This window comes from Dipodomys merriami, unplaced genomic scaffold (genome assembly GCF_024711535.1).
Source record: "Dipodomys merriami isolate MVZ:Mamm:240054 unplaced genomic scaffold, mDipMer1.0.p SCAF_52, whole genome shotgun sequence".
In the NCBI taxonomy this organism is placed as follows: Eukaryota; Metazoa; Chordata; class Mammalia; order Rodentia; family Heteromyidae; genus Dipodomys; species Dipodomys merriami.
The window spans coordinates 3,131,760-3,154,349 of record NW_027206091.1 but is presented as its reverse complement, the minus strand read 5'-3'; the positions used below and the strand labels follow the sequence as shown (position 1 = coordinate 3,154,349).

The 22,590-nt window shown below is 51.7% G+C and overlaps 1 protein-coding gene across 3 annotated transcripts; it reads right to left on the bottom strand.

Annotated features, from left to right (window-relative positions):
• Window positions 1–5,912: 5,912 nt before the first annotated feature.
• Window positions 5,913–22,348, bottom strand: Vstm2b (V-set and transmembrane domain containing 2B). 3 transcript variants are annotated; one of them, XM_069999033.1, is made up of 6 exons: window positions 22,278–22,348; window positions 21,308–21,949; window positions 20,331–20,515; window positions 19,119–19,148; window positions 16,753–17,221; window positions 5,913–6,812 (listed from the first exon to the last, which is right to left on the bottom strand). In XM_069999033.1, the coding sequence occupies exons 2-6, from the start codon at window positions 21,372–21,374 to the stop codon at window positions 6,730–6,732; spliced, it is 834 nt and encodes a 277-aa protein (XP_069855134.1). In that variant the 5' UTR covers window positions 21,375–21,949; window positions 22,278–22,348; the 3' UTR covers window positions 5,913–6,729. The 3 variants fall into 3 exon arrangements, with proteins under 3 accessions (XP_069855134.1, XP_069855135.1, XP_069855136.1); XM_069999034.1 differs by having other exon boundaries at window positions 5,913–6,809; XM_069999035.1 differs by lacking the exon at window positions 21,308–21,949 and having other exon boundaries at window positions 5,915–6,812; window positions 22,278–22,341.
• Window positions 22,349–22,590: the final 242 nt, after the last annotated feature.

The following is a 22,590-nucleotide window of genomic DNA, read 5'->3' as shown; positions in this document are numbered from 1 at the left end:
CTCAGCCTCCCAAGTGGCTAGGATTATAGTATGAACCATCAGTGCCTAGTTTCAGTGGACAGTTCTAAGGCCAATTCATCAATCAAATAGCAATTAGATTTGCTGGTGAATGAGGCCTGGGCCTGGAAAGTTGATGTCCCATTTTATGGAAATTAATATTCTAAAAAGTAATGTTGGGCCTCCTTCCTTAGCCATACCCATTCATTAGGTTCCAGTTTGGAGAAACTGTGTGTGAGGGCAGGGGGATGGGAAGAGGCTGAAGTTTACTATGGTGGTGGTGGGGAGGTGGTTCTGAGATCTGGATAAAAGAAGGCAGCGTGAGCAGGCATCACTTCTTAGTGTGTGTGTGTGTGTGTGTGTGTGTGTGTGTGTGTAGTATGTTTGTGCACATGTGCCACTGGGGCTTGAACTCAAAACTTCATGCTCTTGATTGGCTTTTTCATTCAAGGCTGGCATTCTATCACTTCAGCCATACCTCTACTTCTGGCTTTTTTTTTTTTTTTTTTTTTTACTGGTTAATTGGAAATAAACATCTTACAGATTTGCCTACTGGGCTGGCTTCAAACCACGATCTTCCTATCAGTCCAATGAGTAGTTAGGATTACAGGTGTGAGCCGCCAGTGCCTGGCTGTATTATCCAGGCTTTTACTATTTAATGTCAGGCGCATGTTTGTCTGCATACAGGATGCACGCTGGCTTTGCAGATAAGCCTATGTTAGCAGATTGTGTTGCAGCCACATTGCAGACTTTCTTCCAACGTGAAACAAATTTTTGCATAATTTACCCAAAAAAGTGCACGCACACACACAAACACAAGTGCAACATTTGTAAAGAAAAACTCCAGCCATCTGCAATCCAATTTAATTTTGTTGCTGTGTTCTTCAATTGAAACCTGGCTATGTGTTACTTGAAAATATATCAGTTGCCTGCATTGGAAATGGGATGATGGTGAATCCTGAAATCTCATTGGTTCCAACCTTCTTTGAGGTACACTCTGATTGGCTGAAGGGCTGATTACAGATGATTACAGTCAGCAGAGGCCACTGAGACTGAAAGGCAGGATAGATAGGGCAGGGCGCTACTTCTTAGGTTGACAGTGTGCTAGTAAGGAGGGAGGGAGGGCTGGGCAGGCAATAGGGGGGTGGAGCTTGTAGGGGAGTGGGGAGAGGGAGCTCAGTCTCACGGGGTGGCTGTTCATTGGGGTGCCCCCAACTGTTACCAAATAGAAATGTGGACCCTATGTGGCCCCAGAGTATGATTTTTGCTTTTCCAAAAAATTTGGATTTATTCGTGATCGTGTCTGATATGGCAGAGAATAATAATAATAATAATAATAATAATAATAATAATAATAATAATAATAATAATAATAATAAAATAAATTCTTGTTGCAGGCCAAACAAACTTTCCTGAGTTTGTGAGAATGGTGTTTGGCCAAGGAATCTTAGGGTTGGAGATGGAGTGAGGTGTAAATTTTGCCTTGGGGGCTAGAGATGGAAAAAGCCACTACTTTGCTTCTGGTTTAATATGAATCCCTGATCTTCTGCATTTCACCTCACAAAGTTGATTGATCCCTGTGCTGGTTTATTCTGTACTGTCCACCCACAGAAAATTATTATTTTTCTTTCTAGTACTAGAGTTTGAACTCAGGGCTTTGCTGGGCTGGCTTGCTCAGCTGGTGCTCTACACTTGCACCATACCTCCAGAGCAGCTTTTGTCTGGTTATTTGGGAGATGGAGTCTCACAGACCTTTCTGCCTAGTTAGCTTTTGAACTTCAATTCTCTGTATCTCAGCCTCCTGAGTAGCTGAGATTATAGGCGTGAGCCACCAGTGCCTGTCCATTTATTAATTTTTGATAAAGCTCATTAGTAATTCATCTACTCAGTTGGAGAATCAAGATCTTCCTTTTTCTTTTCTGGTTTTTTTTTGGTCCTGGACTGGGGCTCGAACTCAGAGCCTCATGTTTTCACTTATCGGCTGGTGCTCTACCAACTGCGCTATGGCTAGAGCCCTGAGAATGATGTTGATAATTACCTTTATTCACCTGTGAGCCCCATCTCTTTGCCTTTTCATATCCAGGTAACCATCACTATTGTACTATCCCCTTACTTCTTCTTTCCTAGTTTTTTTTTTTTTTTTTTTTTTTTGGGTCTGGTCATAGGGCCTGAACTCTGGGCCAGGGCGCTGTCCCTCAGCTCTTCAGCTCAAGGCTAGCACTCTACCACTTGAGCCACAGAGCCACTTCTGGCTTTTTTCTTTTTGCTTATGTGGTGCTGAGGAATCGAACCCAGGGCCTCTGGCATGCAAGGCATGTGCTCTACCACTGAGCCACCTTCCCAGCCCCTCTTTCCTAGTTGTACATTAGCACTGTTTTTCTTTTCTATTTTGCATCAGTCCTGGAGTTTGCCAGCATCCTGGCTTGGATGCTGTCCCTGAGCTCCTTTTTTTTTGCTCAAGTTTAGCACTCTACCATTTGAGCCACAGTTCCATTTCTGGATATTTTAAAAAAAGTGATTAATTGGAGATAAGAGTTTCATGGACTTTCCTGCCTGGACTTGATTTGAACCAAGATCCTATGATCTCAGCTTCCTGAGTAGCTAGGATTACAGGTGTGAGCCACTTGTATCCAGCAGTTTTAAAAAGCATTATGTATGTATGTATGTATGTATGTATGTATGTATGTATGTATGTATGTATGTATGTATGTATCTACCTACCCACCCACCTATCACCTGCTTCCTCCCTATTATCTACTATCTGTCTGTTGATACTAATTCTTCCTTGTATTTAACTTCCATTTATTTTTGTTCTGTTTTAGCTTTTTTTTTTTTTTGGCCATTATTGGGCTTGAACTCAGGGCCTGAGTGCTTTCAGGCTTTTTGGTAGTTAATTGGAGATAAGAGTCTCACTAACTTCCCTGTCTGAGCTGGCTTTGAACCTTGATCCTCAGATCTCAGCCTCCTGAGTAGCTGGGATTTCAGGCTTGACCATCAATGGCTGGCTTTTTGTTTTTTTTGAGACAGGGTCTCTCTGTGTAGTTCACGCTGACCTTGAACACACCATACTCCTGCCTCTGCCCCCTGAGCAGCAGATCTGTATGTTCTACTAAGCATCTTATTATTCACCTCTTTTTTTTTTTTTTTTTAGGTGCCAGTTCTGGGGTTTGAACTCCAGGCCTGGGTGCTGTTCCTGAGCTCTTTTTGCTCAAGGCTAGTTCTCTACCTCTTGAACCACAGTGACATTTCAAATTTTCTGGTGGTTAATTGGAGGTAAGAGTCTCTTGAGCTTTCCTGCCTGATCTGGCTTTGAACTGTGATCCATGAGGATCAAAGCCTACTCAGGCTCCTGAATAGGTAGGATTTTAGATGTGAGCCACTGACACCTGCCTTATTTCTTTTTCAAAAATTAGGAGCAAGTAATAGATCTGAACTTGGCTTTTTTTCCCCCTGCTTGTCATTGACCAATGAGGCTTGGTGTAAAATCATGAATTCTCTTATATGAAGTACATTTGTGGTGCTCTTCAGGTCTTTGTCATTTCGTAAGGGGTCACTTTGGGGGAGGCTTCCAGACTTTACCTCACGTTATGTTTGTTCCCATTCTGGGTGAGGCTCTTATGAAGGCCTTAGGCTTCTTTGTGTTTCTGGGGACTCCCAGGATACGAGGTATGGGGTGTTGTCTTGGGGCTTGGTGGGTAGCACTGGATCCTGGTTGGTGACTGCAGAGGCTCCAAGGGAGAGTGGTACCATCATGTGGAGATGAAGTATGTCCGGTTAGGCTTCTGTTTCCCCAGGGACTGAGTCATTCACACTGCAGGATTACTGACTGAAGCTGGACAGAAGTGTGTGTGTGTGTGTGTGTGTGTGTGTGTGTGTGTGTGTGTGTGTGTGTGCGTGCACAGGACAGGGCGCATCAGCCACACCAACATCCCTTCTCCAGGAAAAGCAAGGCTAAAGCTTTTGAGATGCTGGCAGAATGGACATCCATCATTGTCTGATGTGTGGGGAGATCCAGAATGCAAAAGCAAGGCAGAAGCTGGCTGTGATGGCTCAATTTTGTGATCTCTAGCTACTTTTAAGAGGTGAAGATCCAGGGAATTGCAGTTCAAGGTCAGCCTGGACGGAAAGGAAGTTTGTGAGACTCCATGTTAACCAAGGGGCTGGGTTTAGGATAATAAGCCCAGCTATCCAGGCACAGACTCATGGCTGTCATCATAACTATTCAGGAGGCTGAGATCCAAGGATTGTGGTTTGAAGCCAGCCCAGGCAAGAAAGTCCATGAGACTCTTATCTCCAAATTAGTATATAAAAAAAACCAACCAGAAGTAGAGCTGTGTCTCAAGTGGTAGAGTACTAGCTTTAATCAACAAAGCTCAGGAACAGTGCCGAGGCCCTGAGTTCAAGCCCCAGGACTGGCAAAAAAAAAAAAAGCAAAAACAATAATAGTGATAATCCTTTCAGACAGAATCCACTCTTCTAGCCACCAGGCAAAATGATTCTATTTACAGTGCAATCAGCACCAGTAAACAGATATGGAACAGGAGACAAGCTCATGTATTCACCAGAAAGAAGTCTTGAGGTTTTTCTTTCCTGAAATATCCCAGGACATTAGCATCACCCTGGAGGCCAGGAAGGAGAGGCATTGTCTGGGTCGATGGGGTTGTCCAAATATATCCAGTCAATTAAATACTAAAGCAGTGAAGATAAGACCAAGTTGTGTAGGGATTTCAAGCAGTCAGAGTTTAGCCAGTTATCGACAGTACAGGCCTAAAAACCAGGGGCCAGCAGGGTGCCATGACTCATGCCTGTAATCCTTGCTACCCAGGAGACTGAGATCTGAGGATTGTGGTTCAAATTCAGCCCAGGCAGGAATGTCTGTGCAACTCTTATCTCCAATTAAGCAGCAAAATGCTGGAAGAGGAGGTGTGGTTCAAGTGGTTGAGTGCCAGTCTTGAGTAAAAAAGCTAAGAGTGTGAGGCCGAGTCAAGCCTCAGTGTTGGTATAAAAACCAAAACTAAGGGCCATGGTGTAGTCTATTTTGGAGTCTAACACCATTCTGTGATTAAACTGGAACCAGATGATCAAGGAAGGCTTTGTCAGCCTTAAGCAGGAACCCAGAGACGCTGGCACAGATCTTGGGTGCATATCCTGTCCACAACCATGAGGGGGCGCCCTCGTCCCTTACAGGGCTCACTTGTATAAACATCCTTCAAAGTTGTCCAGCAAACCAATTCCTCTTACAGGCGAGAATAAAAGATTTGTGTCCAAATGGTCGGAGTGAATGTTTGTGTAACATTTAAGGATATTTCAGATGTAAATAGAAGATTATAAAATGTATGGTTTTGTTTTGGCCAAATTTACAAGAATGTTTAAAAACATTCTTGAATACTTTCAACAGGGCTAAAATTAGATGAATAGCATGTTAGATATCATTAAAATACTTGTGTGTTGAATTTGCAAAATTATTTTGTAATGTATGTGTTTTTAAATGCAATGGGATGTGAAATTATAAAGGTATTTTGTTGTTGTTAATAAAAACAAAAATATACAGTTACTTTGAAAAAAAAAATTGAGTCCAAAGCTGGCTCACACCTGTCATCCTAGCTACTCAAGAGGCTGAGATCAGAGGCCAAGGTTCAAAGCCTCCCCAGCCAGGAAAGTCCATGAGACTATTACCTCCAATGAACCACCAAAAAGCTGGAAGTGGAGGTGTGGCTCCAATGATAGAGTACCAGTCTCGTGCAAAAAAGCTAAAGGCCAGTGCCCAGGCCTTGAGTTCAAGTTCTACAAAAGTGCAGCTGGCATCCAGAACAGGAAAGCTATGCTGGTGAGTGAATGTATGGAGCTCAAAAGGTTATTTCAAAGTTCTCTTTATTTATTCAACTGTTATTCAGCAATATACAATACAATTTATAAACAAGGGTCTGACCTTGTTTTAATCTTTATTGAAAAATAAATATTATTGACAGTGAATCTTAATTATGATGTCTTTTTTAATCAAAATGTCTCCAATGAAATAATTTAATAATTAAAAAAGGGCCTTCCCCCAAAGAAAATAGTAAATTAAAAAAATTCTAAACATAAGAATCTACTAAAAATATTTTGCTTTATCTGAAAGATGGTAACTCCAACATTTGTATGTATTATCCTAAAGTTTACCTCCACCACAGTTCGTGCAAAAATGAAAATCTGGAGGGAAACTATAGAAAAGAAAAGAAAAAAAAAAGATATTGGGCTGGGTAACTGGTGGCTCTAGCTACTCTGGATTAAGCCTACTAAGGATTGAGGTTCAAAGCCAGCCTGGGTAGGAAAGTGTGTGAAACAATTCTCTCCAATGAGCCAGCAAAGAGCCAGAAGTGGAGGTGTGGCTCAAGTGGTAGAGAGTGATAGCCTTGAGTGGGAAAAAAAAAAAAAAAAGGGACAGCACCCAGGCCCTGAGTTCAAGCCCCAGCACTGGCTATTAAAAAAATAATAATAAATAAAAGAATAAAAAAAGAGACAGTGCAGTAGAGAAATTACTGAGCTCATGCATGATTGCATGGTCTCATTTCATCTTAGTTGAAAACTAGATTCATTATGGTAGGTATTCAGAAGTGGTGGGATTTCCCCTCCCCTCAAAATAAAATAGGATTCCTCTGTTTCCTGCTTGGATTTCTTCATGCGTCTTCCAGTCCTTCGGGGTCCCCCTGGTGGCTCGGCTGCGCAGGGCCGGCACGGGTCACGCCCGGGCCCTCAGGGGCCCCACAGAAGGCTCAGCAGGGCTAGCAGGGCCAGGGCCAGGCGCGGGTCTGCGGTATGGTGCGGGCCACTGCCTGCTGGGGACAGAAAACACACAGACAGGATTAATTCTGGATTGACCAAAACTTGCCAGGCGCAAGCGGACTTCCCCAGGCCTCTGGACCTCCGCAGGGCCACTGCCTGCTGGGGACAGAAAACACACAGACAGGATTAATTCTGGATTCACCAAAACTTGCCAGGCGCAAGCGGACTTCCCCAGGCCTCTGGACCTCCGCGTATGTATTGACAGGGTGTCCTTTTCACTTATAGTGTTTGTGTTCATCCCGGGATTTCAACCCAGGGCCTGGGCGCTGTCCATGAGCTCTTTTGCTCAAGGATAGCACTCTACCACTTTGAGCCACAGCTCCACTGCCGGGTTTCTGGAGGGGCTCATTGGAGATGAGTCTCACCGACTTTCCTGCCCAGGCTGGCTTTGAACCTCCATCCTCAGATCTCAGCCTTCTGAGCAGCTAGGATGACAGGTGTGACCCACTGGTTCACCAGCTCTGCTGCTGCTTGTTCTTTTTTTATTTTATTTATTTCTTTTAAAATTTTTTTTGGCCTAGCAATTGCTACTAAGCACCAGCACTTAATCAAGAAACTCAGAGAAAGTGTAAAGATGTGGAAGTGATGCTGTGGTTCAAGTGGTAGAGCGCTAGCCTTGAGCTGAAGAGCTGAGGGACAGCGCCCAGGCCCAGAGTTCAAGCCCCACGACCAAACCCCCCCCCCCCAAAAAAAAAATAAGAGAAATTTCAGAGTGTAAGGGTGTAACTCCTCCGAATGACAAAGGAACTATTTTAACAAAATGAATAACAGGAAGCAGATACAGATCCCCCTGCAGGGATTGGGGGGGGGATGGAGGGAGGGTGAGGGGATACGGTCCTTACCTTCAACGTATATTCGGTAAAAATGGAACAATGTAGGGATGGGATGGGGAGGGGGGGACAATGATGGAAGGGGCGACATTGACCAAGATGCATTGCACTTACTTAAAATATAAGTAAATAAATATGGAAAAAAATAAACAAGAGATCTTTTTTTTTACGTTTTAAATTTTTAAAAAAAGAAAAAGCTGGGTGCTGGTGGCTCATACTTGATGCTTGTCCTTCTAGCTGCTCAGGAGGAGGCTGAGAGCTGAGGATCATGGTTCAAAGCTAGCCCAAGCAAGAGACGTTTATCTCCAAAAGCTGGAAGCAGAGGTATGGCTCAAGTGGTAGAACCTACCCTTAAGAGAAAAAGCTAAAGGGCAGAGCCCAGGCCCAGCATAGAGATGGGGGGGGGGGGGGGGGAGGAGAGAAAGAAGGACGGAGAGAGAAAAGAAAGAAAAAAGAAAAAGAGTATGTGTCAGACGTCTGGGGCTGGGAAACCTTCGCTCTGTGGAAAGAATTGGACAGGAGCTGATTTTCTCTATGCTCCTCATTCATTCATTCATACGCTCATTCACCTAATTACGTGCTGGTGCTCCTTAGTTACTTACACATTTACTTATTTAATGCTGGTACTGGGGCTTGAACTCAGGGCCTCACATTCTACTTGACCTTTTCACTCAAGGCTGGTACTCGCCTATTTAAGCCACAGCTTCTGGCTTTTTGTTGGTTCAGGGAAGAAAAATGTCTCATGGACTTTCCTGCCTGGGCTGGCTTTGAACCCAGATCCTCCAGATCTCTGCTTCCTGAGTAGCTAGGATTACAGGCGTGAACCACTGGCACCCAGCTATCTGCCCCGCCTGTTTTCTCCAGTCCTGGGGCTTGAACTCAGGGCCTGGGCACTGTCCCTGAGTTTCTTTTTGCTCAAGGCTAGCACTCTACCTCTTGAACCACAGCACCACGTATGGCCTTTTCTACTTATGTGGTACTGAGGAATCGAACCCAGGGCTTCATGCATGCTAGGCAAGTACTCTAAGCCTGGGGGGAGGGAGGAGATAAAGACAGGTTGGAGACATGAAGATAGGTTGGAGCATGCTAGCGACACCTGCACACTGAGTCTGAAGGATTCATTCATTCATTATGTTTGATTGAGTGATTGACAGGGTGTTGCTAGGTTATCCATAGCCTCCCAAATGCTGATATTACAGATATGATCTACCATGCCCAGCAAGACTTTCTCAGTTAAAAAAGAAAAGAAAAAGCTAGCTAGCTAGGCGCTGGTGGCTCCTACCTGTCATCCTAGCTACTGAGGAGGCTGAGATCTGGAGGATCGTGGCTTGAAGCCAGTCTGTCTGGGCAGCAAAATCTGAGAGACTATCTTCAATTAACTACAAAAAAATCTGAAAGTGGAGCTGTGGCTCAAGTGGTAGAGCACCAGCCTTGAGCAAAAAAGCCAAAAGACACCATCCAGGTCTGGAGTTCAAGCCCTACTAGTACCAGCACAAAACAAACCCAACAAGTGAAGAGTCCTTTTGATCTGACCAAGTATGGAGGCTCCTGCTGTCCCCAGGAGTCAGTGAGCATGAGGATTGACATTTGAGGCCAGCCTGGGCTGAACGTTAGCAAGACCCTAGCTTAAACTATAATAAAACAAAATCAGTTTGACTCCTAAAGGAAAAAGAAGAAACTAGTATCTACCCCTGGCAATATTATATTCATATCTTCATCAACTTTATCCCATTTAATCCTTACAATAGTTCTGCCATTGGCGTTCTACTGGACCATATAAATGTATTGTTTTGCAGGTTGCTATGAGCCCAAAATTAAATATGGTCCAAAAAAATGCTGCTATCACTAAAACAGAGAAATTTAATCTCAAGCGAGACCCTATCTTATGCTGGACATGGTTGTGTGCACCTGCAATCCCAGCTATGCAAGACGCATACTGTCATTAGCAGCTGTGCTTGGCAAACAGCAAAACAAAAAACCAAAAAGATCCAGATATACGAAAGAGCCTTCCTCTGTGCCTTCAGCGGCATTTAGAGGAGAATCGATCACAAATAAAAGTCGCTTTACAGGGATAGACATTTCCCTGGCTTAGAGCAAACCGTCCTCCTGTGGACTGCAGACAGATGACGGGCCTGGGCTCAGCAGGGGAAGGGGCTTTCTGTCCCCTGAGCAATGCAGATCAGCCTTGGAGAGTCTTTATTTTATTTTATTCCAGTCCTGGGGCTTGAATTCAGGGCCTGGCTTGCTGTCCTTAGCTTTTTTGCACAAGGCTGGTGCTCTACTACTTGAGTTGCACCTCCATTTGTGGCTTTGTGGTTGGTTAATTGGAGACAAGAGTCTCTTGGGTTTATCTACCAGGGCTGGCTTCAAACTACTATGCTCAGATCTCAGCCTCCTCAGTAGCTATGATTACAGCCATGAGCACTGACACCTGGCATGCTGGATGTTTTAAAATGCTTCAATGACTAAATGTTTCATTGCTAAGCAGTCTTTCCCCAGGAAATCCCTGGACCTTTGAGCATGGGCAAGAAGATGAATCAGAGGGGTTGTGGGGGTGGAATAAAGTTTCTGAAATGGTTAGTGTGGAGTCATACTGTTATTGATGTTGTTGTTGGTCATGGGTCTTGAACTCAGGACCTGGGCACTGTCCCTGGGCTTTTATTGCTCAAGGCTAGTCACTTTGAGCCACAGCTCTACTTCTGGTTTTCTGGTGGTTCATCGGACATAAGAGTCTCACAGGGATTTTTCAGCCCAGGCTGGCTTTGAACTAAGAGCCTCAGACCTCAGCCTCCTGAGTAGCTGAGATGGTAGGTGTGAGCCACCAGTGTCTGGCTGGAGTCTTATTTTTGAGTTAAGACCCAAAGAAACTCCATAAAGAAACTGTATTACATGAGAACCTACATTAGCCAGTCCAAACTGGCTGGAACTAAACCCTTGCCTGGAGGAGGCCAACAGAGCACACATCTTTCTGGAATGTTCCAGCTTGAGAGGTGCATTGATTTTTCCTTGAAGCATCTCTCTCCCTAAGGGGACAAACGTATGTCAGCATTCATCATAAACAGGTAGGAGTAAGCAGTTATAGAGTTTGGAATAAGAGCTGAAACTTTCCTGTGGCCCCAGAGAAGACAAGGCAAAGGCGGCACTGGTAGCTCATGCCTGTCATCCTGGCTACTCAGGCTAAGATCTGAGGATCATGGTTCAAAGCTAACCCTGGAAGGAAAGTTCCTAAGACTCTTACCTCTAATAAACTAGCAAAAAGCTATAAATGAAGGCTTGGCCCAAGTGGTAGAGTACCAACCTTGAGTGAAAAAGCTAAAGGAGAATGCACAGGTTCTGAATTCAAGTCCTGGTACTGGCACCCCAAACAAACAAACCAAAAGCAAAAGAAAAGCAAGTATGGTATTGCAGTGCACTGCACTGCAGATCAGCTATCTGAGGGTCTATTTTGGGATTCACGGGTGCTGAGAGAAAATGGCTGTACAGGACAGCCACTGCTCATGCAACAATGGACCAAAACCATTCCATTTGGTTATTCAGGGCTCCCAGGATTGACACCCGTCACGGACACCTTCCCAGGTATCTCCGCAGGCTATCCACAGAAGGCCTGCTCTGGATGAGCCACAGGCCACACGCCCCTGTCATCTGAGTCCCGCTCATGTAAGTTGAAGGCCGGGCTCCAGGGAGACCTGACTTGTAGCTGATAATCTCTACTCCCTACGAACTCCTTAATTTCCCCCTTCTCTAAAGCCACATTCTCTCTTCTCTGGGACACTCTTTTGCCAGATTTCCTCCCTCCCTCCTTCTCTCTTCCTTCCTTCCTTCTTTTTTGTGTCAGCACAGGGACTTGAACTCAAGGCCTGAGTGCTGTCCCTTAGTTCCCCCCCACCACCACTGGTGCTTTACCACTTGAGCCACATCTCTAACGCCCAGCTTTTTGCTGGTTCATTGCAGATAAGAGTCTTGGGTACTTTCCTGTCCATGCTGGCTATCTTGATCCTCCAGATTTCAGTCTCCTATGGAGCTGGGATTATAGGTGTGACACACCAGGTGATACCTGTTTGTTTTCTCCTTGAAGATGAACCTCAGGTCACAACAGAGCTTCAGGGAACAAGAGATTGTTTATTTAAGTTGACTTTTTTTTTTTTTTTGGTACCAGTCCTGGGCTTGAACTTAGGGCCTGGGCGCTGTCCTTGAGATTTTATGCTCAAGGCTAATGCTCTGCCACTTGAGCCACAGCTCCACTTCCAGCTAGAGATAAGAGTCTCATGGACTTTCCTACCCAGGCTAGCTTCAAATCTCCATCCTCAGATTTTAGCCTCCCAAGTAGCTAGGATGACAGGCATGAGTCACCAGTGCTGGACTGTAAGTGCTTTTGATCCAGGGCCTCTGACTTTGCTGTCTATAGTAAGAGACTCATTCTGTGCCACTGGGTTTCTAGGGCCACACTGCCACCGTTTCTGTCAGCCCTGTCATCCACCTGGGCCATAAGCTGAGACGCAGTGAACAGCTTCACTGTGTCTGTGGCCCCCATTGGTCAGGGTTTACGGTTACCGTGGCAACATTCAAGGATACTTCCTCTCCCTGTGACGGCGCCCTGCCCATCCATGGCCTTGGCTGTCTTCTCATTATTAATTGAAATATGGAAAGCCAGGAGTCTTCTTTGTGGGCACCAGAGAGCAAACTGCCACAGCCAATCAGCATCCTGAAAGGGCCAGGACACCTCTCCTAGGACTCCGAGTCCTGAGGCTAATTAGAAGTTCACACATCACAATCTGATCCTGAGATTCACACAGCGGTCCGGACCTCTCACCCCCGCACACTAGCTTTCCAGATTCCAGACTGTCTTCTTCAGCCATGTTCAACCCCACTGTGGCGCCTCTCCTGTGTCTGTCTGTCAGGCATTATTCATTCTCCCCCACCTCCCTCCCCACCCCATCTCTGGGTCTGGAACCAGAAACCTAATGTGTTTATGACAAAATGGGGTCACTGTTCAGATTAGTGAAGAGCCACATTTTACGGAATGTGGCAAAATCCAGGCAGTGTCCCGTGCTAGCTCGGGGCTGCCAGGGAGACCCAGCTTTATTTAATTTGTGTGCCTGGCCTGAGGTTGGCACTCACATCTTTCATGTATTGTCCCTTAGCTTTGGTGTGCTCAAGGCTGGTGCTCTACCACCTGAGCCATACCTCCACTTCCAGGTTTTTGCTGGTTAATTGGGGATAAGATTCATACAGATGGGTTTTTTGGGGGGGAGGTAGATGGGGCTGAGCTGGGTTTGAACTGCAATCCTCATCTTTTAGTCTCTTTAGTAGTTGGGATTCCAGGCATGAGACACCAGTGCTTGGCCTATGAGTATTTTTAAGCACAAATACCAAAAACATCCTTTGATAAATGAGATGCGAAAGGAATGAGCCTTTTGCATATAGATTTTGAGTATAAATTTTCCTGCCCTTACCTAGTAACTCCTTTAGCAAACCAGAGACCTAAACTCCTTCTAGAAGCAACTGGTTAACAGGGACAATGAGGACCAGTGGTCTGGGGAAGTCACTAATCTGAAAGATCCAGAGTGTCTCACAGCCCATTCCAGCCGCATTGCTCCAGCAGACTAGGAGGAGTCTAACTTGTTTTTCTTTCTTCCTTTTTTGTCAGTCATGGGGCTTGAACTCAGGGCCTGGGCGTGTCTCTGAGCCCTGTTACTCAAGACTAGTGCTCTACCACTTTCAGTCACAGCCTCACTTCCGGTTTTGTGGTGGTTTATTGGAGAAAAGAGTCTCACAGACTTTCCTGCCCAAGTTGGCTTTGAATCGCCATCTTCAGATCTCAGCCTCCCGAGTAGCTAGGACTACAGGAGTGAGCCACTGGTGCCTGGCAAGACTCCATATCTGTAAGGATACGGAGCCACTGCTCTGGAAACTAAATGGTTGAGAATCCAAACTGTCTTATTCAAGTCCCTCTGGGCAGCGCAGTGACCGGAGACCCCGCTGCCGTGCAAACACAGGCAAAGTCGCTGACTCTGGTCAGAAGGAGATGGAGATTTCCGAAGGAATGAGCTCCTGCCGGCGTGTGGCCCAATCAATGTCATCTGTACAGATCTCTTTCCTACGGCCCTTCCTTAATCAAATGCACGCTGACTCCATGCTGATGACTCTACTTGGTATTTGTGTCTGTGTGTGTGTGCACACGTACTGGAACTGGGGGTTGAATTCAGATGTCTGTCTCTGAGCTTTTTCACTCAAGGCTGGTGCTCTATCATTTGAGCCACAGCTCCACTTCTGGCTTTTAGTTGGTGTCCTGGAGATCAGTCTCACAGACTTTCCTGGCGAGGCTGGCTTCTTTCTCATGGTAACCTCAGATTTCAGACCTCTGAGTACCTGGGATTACAGGTGTGAACTCCTAGCATGATGACCTCTGTTTCCTGCTTTGTCCTTCTGTTCAGGCTCTGGGGACATCAGGGCAGGATACGAGTTTACTGAGGCCCAAAGGAGATAGGGTAGAAAGGCCTTCTCCCTGACCAGCATTAATTCATTAGCCCAATCACTGTATAAGTCAATAAACACCTGCCTGAAGGTGGTGAAGAACCCCCACAGAGATTCCTACGCCCCTTCCACGGTAGAGAGGATTCTGGGAAGCAGTTGCCAAGACAACGAGTACCTCTCCCAAAGACCCTGACCTCTGCGTCGGGTCAGGTACTGGCCTGGCCTAGTCTAGGGGTTGAGAGCAGCTCTTAGGATTTGAACTCAGAGCCTGGGTGCTGTCCCTGAACTTTTGTGTTCCAGGCTAGTGCATTGGAGATAAGAGTCTCCCAGACTTTCCTTCCTTAGGCTGGCTTCAAATGACGAATCTCAGCCTCCTGAATAGCTAGGATGATGGATATCTGGCTTTAGAAGTCATCTTTTCCGCACCTGTTTGCTTTTTTCTTTTTTTTAAATGGGTACTGGGATTTGAACTCAGAGCCTGGTATTTGTTGACAGGTGCTCTACTACTTGAACCCCAGCTTTGGCTCTTTTTACTTTAGGTTATTTTCTAGATCAGGTCTTTCACTTTGGCCTGTGGCTAGCCTCAGGCGGCCATCCCCTAGCTCTTCCCCTCTCCAGTGGCTGGGATTAGAGGTGTGAGCTACCACATTTTCTCTCCACCTTTGTCATTTTTGCCATCAGCTTTTCTCTGACAGATGTATGACAAAATGGTTGGAGTGACTTTATTTGTCTTCAGTTTCCCAAGAAAGATGCATCTTTAGGAAAGGAAGTGATTCATACATTGTGCCAGCCTCTTCTTTATTTTGTTATTATGTCACTGCCCCCAGAAGGACTCTAGGGGCCACTTATGGAAGCTACTAGAATCCCTGTCAGCCTGGGTCCCTGAATAACTTCATGGACCCCACTTTTCTACTCAGGCAGGATTGGATGCAAACGAGAAATTAAAAAAAAAAACCATGTGTTGACTCATGGACATTTGGGTTTTTCACAGAAGTTAGTGTTAGCTTAAAGTGTCCATTTCCATGGGCTGGGGAAATGTCCTGAGGTTTTCCCGCAGATAAAGACAAGGTTAGCGGGACACTGGTGGCTGGAGCTTGTGATCTCTGGTACTCAGGGGGCTGAGATCTGAGGATTATGGTTCAAAGCCTTTGGGAACAGTAAAGTCTGTGAGATGCTTATCACCCAATTCACTAAGAGACCTTGGGGCTCCAAGGGGTAGAGCTCTAGCCTTGAGCAAAAAAAGCTCAGAAACAGTGTCCAGGCCCCAAGTTCAAGCCCCATGACCTCCAAAACAAGACAGGTCCACCAGATCAAGCCTGAGACAGAGGTGGCACCTACTATGAGAAATGACTCACAGGGACTGGAGCTCACAACAGTGCCAGGGCTGCGGGAGCGGCGGGGAGACGGGGTAAGGTGGCGACATGAAGTCTGCGGTGTCAGTTCAGCAGGGGAGGGGAAGAGCCCGTGGCCCGGGTGGGCAGCAGGTGGCCACACTGGGAATACTGTCTTGGTGACAGGACCAGGGCCACAGCCCAGCTGGGGAATGCATCCAGGGGCCATCCCAGCCTGCTTTCCAGCACTGGGACCCCGGTGGGGTTTGGCATCCTTGGAAGGCTGAGCACACGCAGCCAGCGACCTGGCTGGAGATCAGACTCTCAGCACTGAGGGAAGCCCACCCCTGAGGCCTGCTGCGGAGTGGGGAGGAAGGAAGGGCGCACGGAGAAGCGGCTGAGAGTCACCAGAACCATCCTGTCCTGGCTGACAGCCTCAGGCACATGGTCCCTGCTGTCCCTTCCCTCCCTCCTTCCCTCCCTCCCTCCCTCCCTCCCTCCCTTCTTTCCTTCCTTCCTCGCTTGCTTCCTCCCTCCCTCTCTCCCTCCCTCCCTCCCTCCCTCCCTCCCTTCCTTCCTTCCTTCCTTGCTTCCTTCCCACCAGGCCTCTGTCCCTTAGCTTTTTTGATCAAGGCTGGCGCTCTACTACTTGAGTCACAGCTCCTGAATGTCAGGCTTTTTGGTAGACCACTGGAGATAAGAGCCTCATGGACTTTCCTGCCCAGGCTGGCTTCGATCCATGAGCCTCCTGAGTGGCTGGGATTACAGGTGTGAACCACTGGTGCTCAGGACTGCCAATGGGTAGGGTCCGTCCAGGGCGGGAGAAGAACCAGAGCAACCATTTATACCAGGCCCATAGCAGTCCCCTGGGACCATTCTGCACGCAGGCAAAGAGGACAGAGAATACACAACCAGGCAGTCTCCACATCATCTAGAACGTTCCATTCTGTGCAGCCAACTGGCTTAGCGACACATGCATTCTCTCCATCTCTTCTTCCTCTCACCCTGGTGCTAGAATACCACTTGGAGAATGTCCCCTCTCCAGTCTTAGGGATCAGAAGCAAGCCACAACCCGTTTCCAACACTCCAAACCCAAACTTGCATGCCAGCCAGACCCCAGCCTCCGCAGGGTACAAGCGCCAAGAACCGACCTTAAGACCCCTGAGCACACAGGCACAGCAGCTGAAAAACCGGTATTCCAGGCATCCCCAACACCATACTGCCAGATGGCCAGATTGGATCTCGTCCCCCAATCCCAATATCCCTGCCGCCGCCGCGGCCGGGCCACCATCCCTTACCAGAGCCATGTCTCTGTCGCCGGAGGACTGCCTGGCCAGGTGATGGGGATGCTGATGAGGAAGCAGCCGCAGCTGCAGCCACGGTCGTAGTGGAGGTGGCTGTGTGGGTGGTGGAGGCTGCGGCCTGGGGGACACCGGGGCTCCCCGGAGGCGGCAGGCTCTTGTCCTGGCTGCGGCCGGGCTCGGAGGTGGCGGGGGCCGCGGGGCTGGCGGCGTGGCTGGCGTGGACGGCGCTGGGCGGCCCGTGGCGGCGGGGCCCGCTGCTCTGTATGTGGGACACGGCCTCGGCCGCCTGCATGTGGGGCGGCGCGAAGCGCGACAGCACGCGCAGCAGCGCCCGGGCCTGGTGCTCGCGCGTGTCCGCGTCGCTGTAGTCCGACACGCGGCACTCGTACACGCCCTCGTCCTGCGGGCGCACGGCCGACAGGCGCAGCCGGTGCGAGATGTCGTTGCCCTGGACTCGAACCGTCTGCGAGAGAGAGAGGGGGGGTGGTGTCCAGCCTGCCCTCTGCCCACCCCACCCGTGCCCCAGCCCCCCCTGCACCCCGGGACCTCCCTGAACCCCCCCTGCACCCTGGGGCCCCTGACTCCAGCCTGTCATCCTAGCTCCTCAGGAGGCTGAGATCTGAGGATCGCGGTTCAAGGCCAGCCTGAGCAGGAAAAGTCCATGAGACTCCTAGCACCAGTAACCCCCCCTACAGTGCTCCTGGTTTCAGAGGATCTTCCCAGCTTCCTCTCCACAATGGCCAGCCTCCCTCCTCCTCGGTTCTCCCTTACCTTTGTGGAAGGCCTTCTGGACCCTCAACTATCCACCCTTCCTGCACCTGTGCTGCTGGCCCTGGGCTGGAGCTCAGGGGCGCTGTCCCTGAGCTGCTTTTGCTCAAGGCTAGCCTAGCTCTACCCCTGGGGCCACAGCTCCGTTTCTGGTTTTTTTTTGGGGGTGGGGTGAGGTGGTTAAATGAAGGTAAGAATCTCATGAACTTTCCTGCCTGGGCTGGCTTCAAACCACCAGTAGCTGGGATTACAGGGGTGAGCCATAGGGACCTGGTGTTCAAGGCTTTTTAATCTAGAATTGGGGGGGGGGTCAGAGTGGGGAGGGAAAGTGAGGGAAAACTGCTTTTCACGAATATATCTGCCCTCCTAGCCCCCCCACCCTCTTCACTGCTAGCTCTTCCCTCCCAGAAAGAAAGGGAGGCTGCCACACCCCTCCTGAGGATCCTACCAGGTTTCAGTTGCTAGAATGCCAACACAAAGGCTCTCTCCGCCTCAGACTCCAGCTGAGTCATTCAGAAGGACACAGCAAAGCCCCCAGGGAGGGTCACATTGACTCACACTACAAGGCCTGACATTTCTTTCTTTCTGTCATGTGGTCTGAACTCTGGGCCTGGGCACTGGCCCTCAGCTCTTCAGCTCAAGGCTAGTACTCTACCACTTGAGCCACAGCGCCACTTCCAGCTTTTTCTGCTTATGTGGTGCTGAGGAATGGAACCCAGGGCCTCATGCATGCAAGGCAAGCGCTCTACCACTGAGCCACCTTCCCAGCCCCAAGGCCTGCCGTTTCTGATGGGCTCCCTCGCTCCTCCCACAGCTGAAAGCTTGACAATCCTCTCCCCTCCCTTTTCATCACCAGTCTTGGGTCTTGAACTCACGGCCTGGGCGCTGTCCTGGACACTCTCTGTGCTCAAGGCTACCACTGTACCACTTGAGCCACAGCACCTCCTCCAGCTTTTTCTGTGATTCATGGGATTCAAGAGTCTGGACCTTTCCTACCCAGGGCAGCTGGCTTTGAACCATGATCCTCCTGAGTAGCTGGGATGACAGGTGTGAGCTACTGACAGCATCCTCAGTTTCAGTTTTCAGGGAATGCTTCTACCCCAGCTCAATGCTACTGGGGGACAAGTGCCCCTGTATGAGTCTACTACAGGGCATTCATGCCTGAGCAAAGGGGCAGACAGTGCCCCCAAAGTGGAGTGCATGTGCTAGGGGGTGCAGATGCAGTAAAGAAGGTGGAGTCTGTCTGGGGGGGGGTGTCATCGCGCAGGCCAAGGCCAAAGGAGTGAAGCGGGTGCCCTGGGGCCAGAGCACTTCCAAAATAGTTTTTTCTTTTCTTTTTTAAACAGGGAGCAGTAAGCTGATGGGGGGGGGGGATAGTAGGGGAGGGGCGGCTTGGAACTCTTCATGATTAGATCGAATGTATTTGGTGACAGATGGAGCCCAGCTGAGGTCAGACAGCGGGGAATGGCCAGGCGGAGGGCGCCTGTGCCCCTACACCACGACAGAGGCTTTTTCTAAAAGGGAAAAGAAACTGTGGGGATCCACACAGCCAGGAGGGGTCTCCCACGGCCCACGCTGCGCTCCACACTTACACTGATTTTAGTTGCATCCTTATTTGTTACCTAAATGCAGAGAGGGAGGGAGGGAGAGAGGAGGGAGAAGGGAGAGAGAGGGAGGGAGGGAGAGGGAGAGAGAGAGAGAATATGAATTAGACTTGTGGCATTCAGGCATGGGGAACTCTCAGTCTGTAATGGTTTGTTGACAGCGCTGGGATCCAAAAATGCCTTGGGGTGTGTGGTGGTGTGAAGGGTACAAAAATATCAGGATTTCCAGTGATCTACCCAGGAACTAAAAAGCAGGTGTTTAACCTGCTTGCCTTAGCTTGTGGACAACTGAAGGCTGGATAGAGAAGGAAAGCACGCTTCCCCCCACCCCCCCCCCCCCCCCCCCCCGCCCCCCAACTTTGGAAAAAACTAGATAGAGGGTTTAAGTCTCTAGAGATACAGATTATGAGCAGTAACTTTTGGTAGAGCTCAGAGATCAACATAGGGGTGTGTGTGTGTGTGTAGTCAGACTGGGGGTGGGGGAGATGGCTTCTGACCTTTGTCCTCCCCACCCCCAACCATGGTTCTGTACTGGTGCTTATAGCACTGCCCAGAAGAGCTTAACTGGGCTGGCTATGGGCCCGGGGGGAGGGGGGGGAACCTCAAAGTGACCCAGGGCAGGGAGGGCTTGGTGGGAGGGCCCACAGCTAGCAAGCAAGCAAGCAGCAAAGAGCAGGAACATTCCATGATATAGCCTCCTTTTTTCTCTTCTTTTTTTTTTTGGTGCCCGTCCCGGGGGCTTGACCTCAGGGCCTGGAGAGCTGTCCCTGAGTTTCGGTGCCCAAGGCTGGTGTTCTATTTGGAGCCCCAGCTCCACTTCTGGCTGGCTGTTCCCAGCCGTTCCTGTGGGGCTGGCTGGCTTTGAACCGGGATTCTCAGCTCTCAGCCTCCTGAATAGCTGGGAGCAAAGGCCAGAGCTGGCAGGTAGCTTCTTTAATGTCAGAGGCAGGGCATGGATGAGGGAGCTGTGGGAGACTGCGGAGGACTGTCCACCAGCGGCCGGCCCGACACAGAGCTCACAGGGCTCCGCGGGAGGGCACAGGGCCGTGGCTGGGCTGCAGGACGGGGGTCCCCGAAGCCCTGCCGCGCCCCCCGCCTCCAGCCCGGGCTCCGGGCGCCCCGCGTCCAGCGTCCAGCCCGGATCCCCGCCGCCCCCCCCCCCCCGCGCTCCGGGCGCCCAGGCCCCGGCCGGCCGGTTACCTTGCTCCGGGCGCCGGGCGCGCTCAGGACCAGCTCGGGCAACAGCTCCCGGGGCGCCGCCTTCACGAACCACCACTGGATCTCCAGGGAGTACGACGTGGCGCCCCGGGCCCGGAAGGCGCACGGCATCTCGATGTCCTCGCCTTCCTGCACCGTCACATCTTTGGGGACCTCGGTGAAGGTAGCTGGGGGGTGACAGGGGGAGGGAGAGACAGAGAGGGGGGAGAGACAGAGACAGAGCCACACGAGAGAGGGCAGAGCGAGAGAGGCAAGGAGGGAGAGACGGAGAGACAGAGACAGAAACAGAGAGAGAGAGACAGACAGACAGAGAGATAGAAAGATAAGAGACGGAGACAGAGCCACCCAAGAGCGGGCAGAGCGAGAGCGAGGCAAGGAGGGAGAGAGAGACAGACAGACAGAAACAGAGACAGACAGAGACAGACAGACAAGAGACAGAGGCAGAGCCACCCAAGAGAGGGCAGAGCGAGAGGGAGGGAGGCGGGGAGGGAGGGGAGAGGCGTGACCATTCATAAGCATAAGGGCGTGTGTGCGGGGGGGGGGGTGCTGGGCAGCCCCCCGGGGCGGGCGGGGTCCCCGCTGGCCGCCGGCCCGTCGCTGGCCCCAGGCGCCGGTAAAGTTCAGTGCGGAGCCGCGGGGCGGCCGCGGGGCCCCGGCCGCCGGGCTGGGGTTGGCGCGGGGCGGGGGCTCGGATCTCCAGCGTTCCCCGTACCCAGGGTCCCCACGGCCAGAGGCAGATTGGGGCTTACACAACTCCTGCTCCCCCTGGAACCGGCACCCCACACTGGAACCCCACTGCGGAGGCGCCGCCCCCACCCCCACCTCCGGGGTCGGGGCTGCACCCCAGGAGCGCAGGAGGCCGTGGATCCTCCGCTCTGCCCTCCGGGGCCGGGGCTGCACCCCACCCCACCCCGGGAGCCCCCGGCCCCGGCCCGGGGCCGCGAAGTTCCCGCGCTCACCGTCGGCCACCACGAGCAGCAGGGCGTGCAGGCATCCCAGGGCGCCCAGCCGGCCCCGCGGGTCCATCTCCCGCCCGGGGAGGAGGCGCGGGTCGCAGCTCGGGCTCCGCGGGACCGGCTCCGGCTCCGGCTCCGGCTCGGGCTAGGACGCCTCGAAGCCGGCCATGGCCCCCGCCAGGCACCGAGCAGCCCCGGGTCCACCACGACTCCGGCGGCGGCGCGCGGGGCGCGGTGCCCGGGTGAGGGAGAGGCGGCGGCGGCGGCGGCGGGGTCCCGGGTTCGGGGCCGGGCGATCGGCGGGGGGGGGAGGGGGTGTCCCTCGGCCGGGTGGATCGGCACGCGGGGCCGGGCGTTCAGGCGTTCCCCGGGGCACCGGGCGGAGGCCGGGGCGCGCCGGGACCCGTCAGCATCTCGGGGTGAAGGAGGAGACGGAGGCTGCGCGCGCGCCGGGGAGCCGCGGAGCGGCGGCTCCGTTCGGGGTGTGTGTGCTGCCGACGAGCCGCGGCCTCCCCCCACAGCGGCCCCGGCCCGGCTCCCGGTCCTCCGGGTCGTCGTGCTCGCCTGTTGGCGCCGCCCCCGTGGACTTTTCTCCGCCGGATTCTCTCCGCAAGGCGAGTGGGCGCTCAGCCGTGGTGCGCAGACCTGGCGTCCCGGTCCCAGCGCAGCCGCGTGGGGGACCCAGCGCCGGGGCGGGGCGGGGGAGGGGGAGGGGGAGGGCGGAGGGAGGGGCGGGGGTGGTCAGCGGTGTGGCGCCGCCCTCCGCCCGCCTCCCCGCCCCCTCCCTCCGCGGGGGGTCGCTCGGAGGGGTCTCCCCATCCCCTAATTCCTCGGGCTTTGGAAAAGCTGACCCCCACCCCACCCCTGCTTGGCGGGAGGATGCCCCCCCCGGCTTCCTCTTGGGGTGTCAGCCCCCCCTCCTTAGTCCTTTCCACTCCCCCCCCCCCCCCCCCCCCCGGTCTCAGCTCCTTACCCCGGCTCGGGCCGGGAGCGGTGGCACTTTCTGGCCGGGGCCTGGGCCGCGCTGGGCTGGGTGGAGGGCGGGTGGGCCCGGGGAGGGGAGGGGGGGTAGGCCCGGGGCAGAGGGGCGGAGCGCGGAGCGGGGCCCGGGGCGGCGGAGGCGGGCGGTGGGCGGCGTCCGCGGCGTCCGCAGTGCGAGCGAGCGACCGGGCGAGCGGGGAAGTGTGCGCACGGCGCGCGGCCCGCGGGGCCCGCGGTGCGGCCGCGGCGGCGGGCTGGGGGGCGGGGAGGCCGGGCACGGCGCGGCGCGGGGGCCCCCTCCCGAC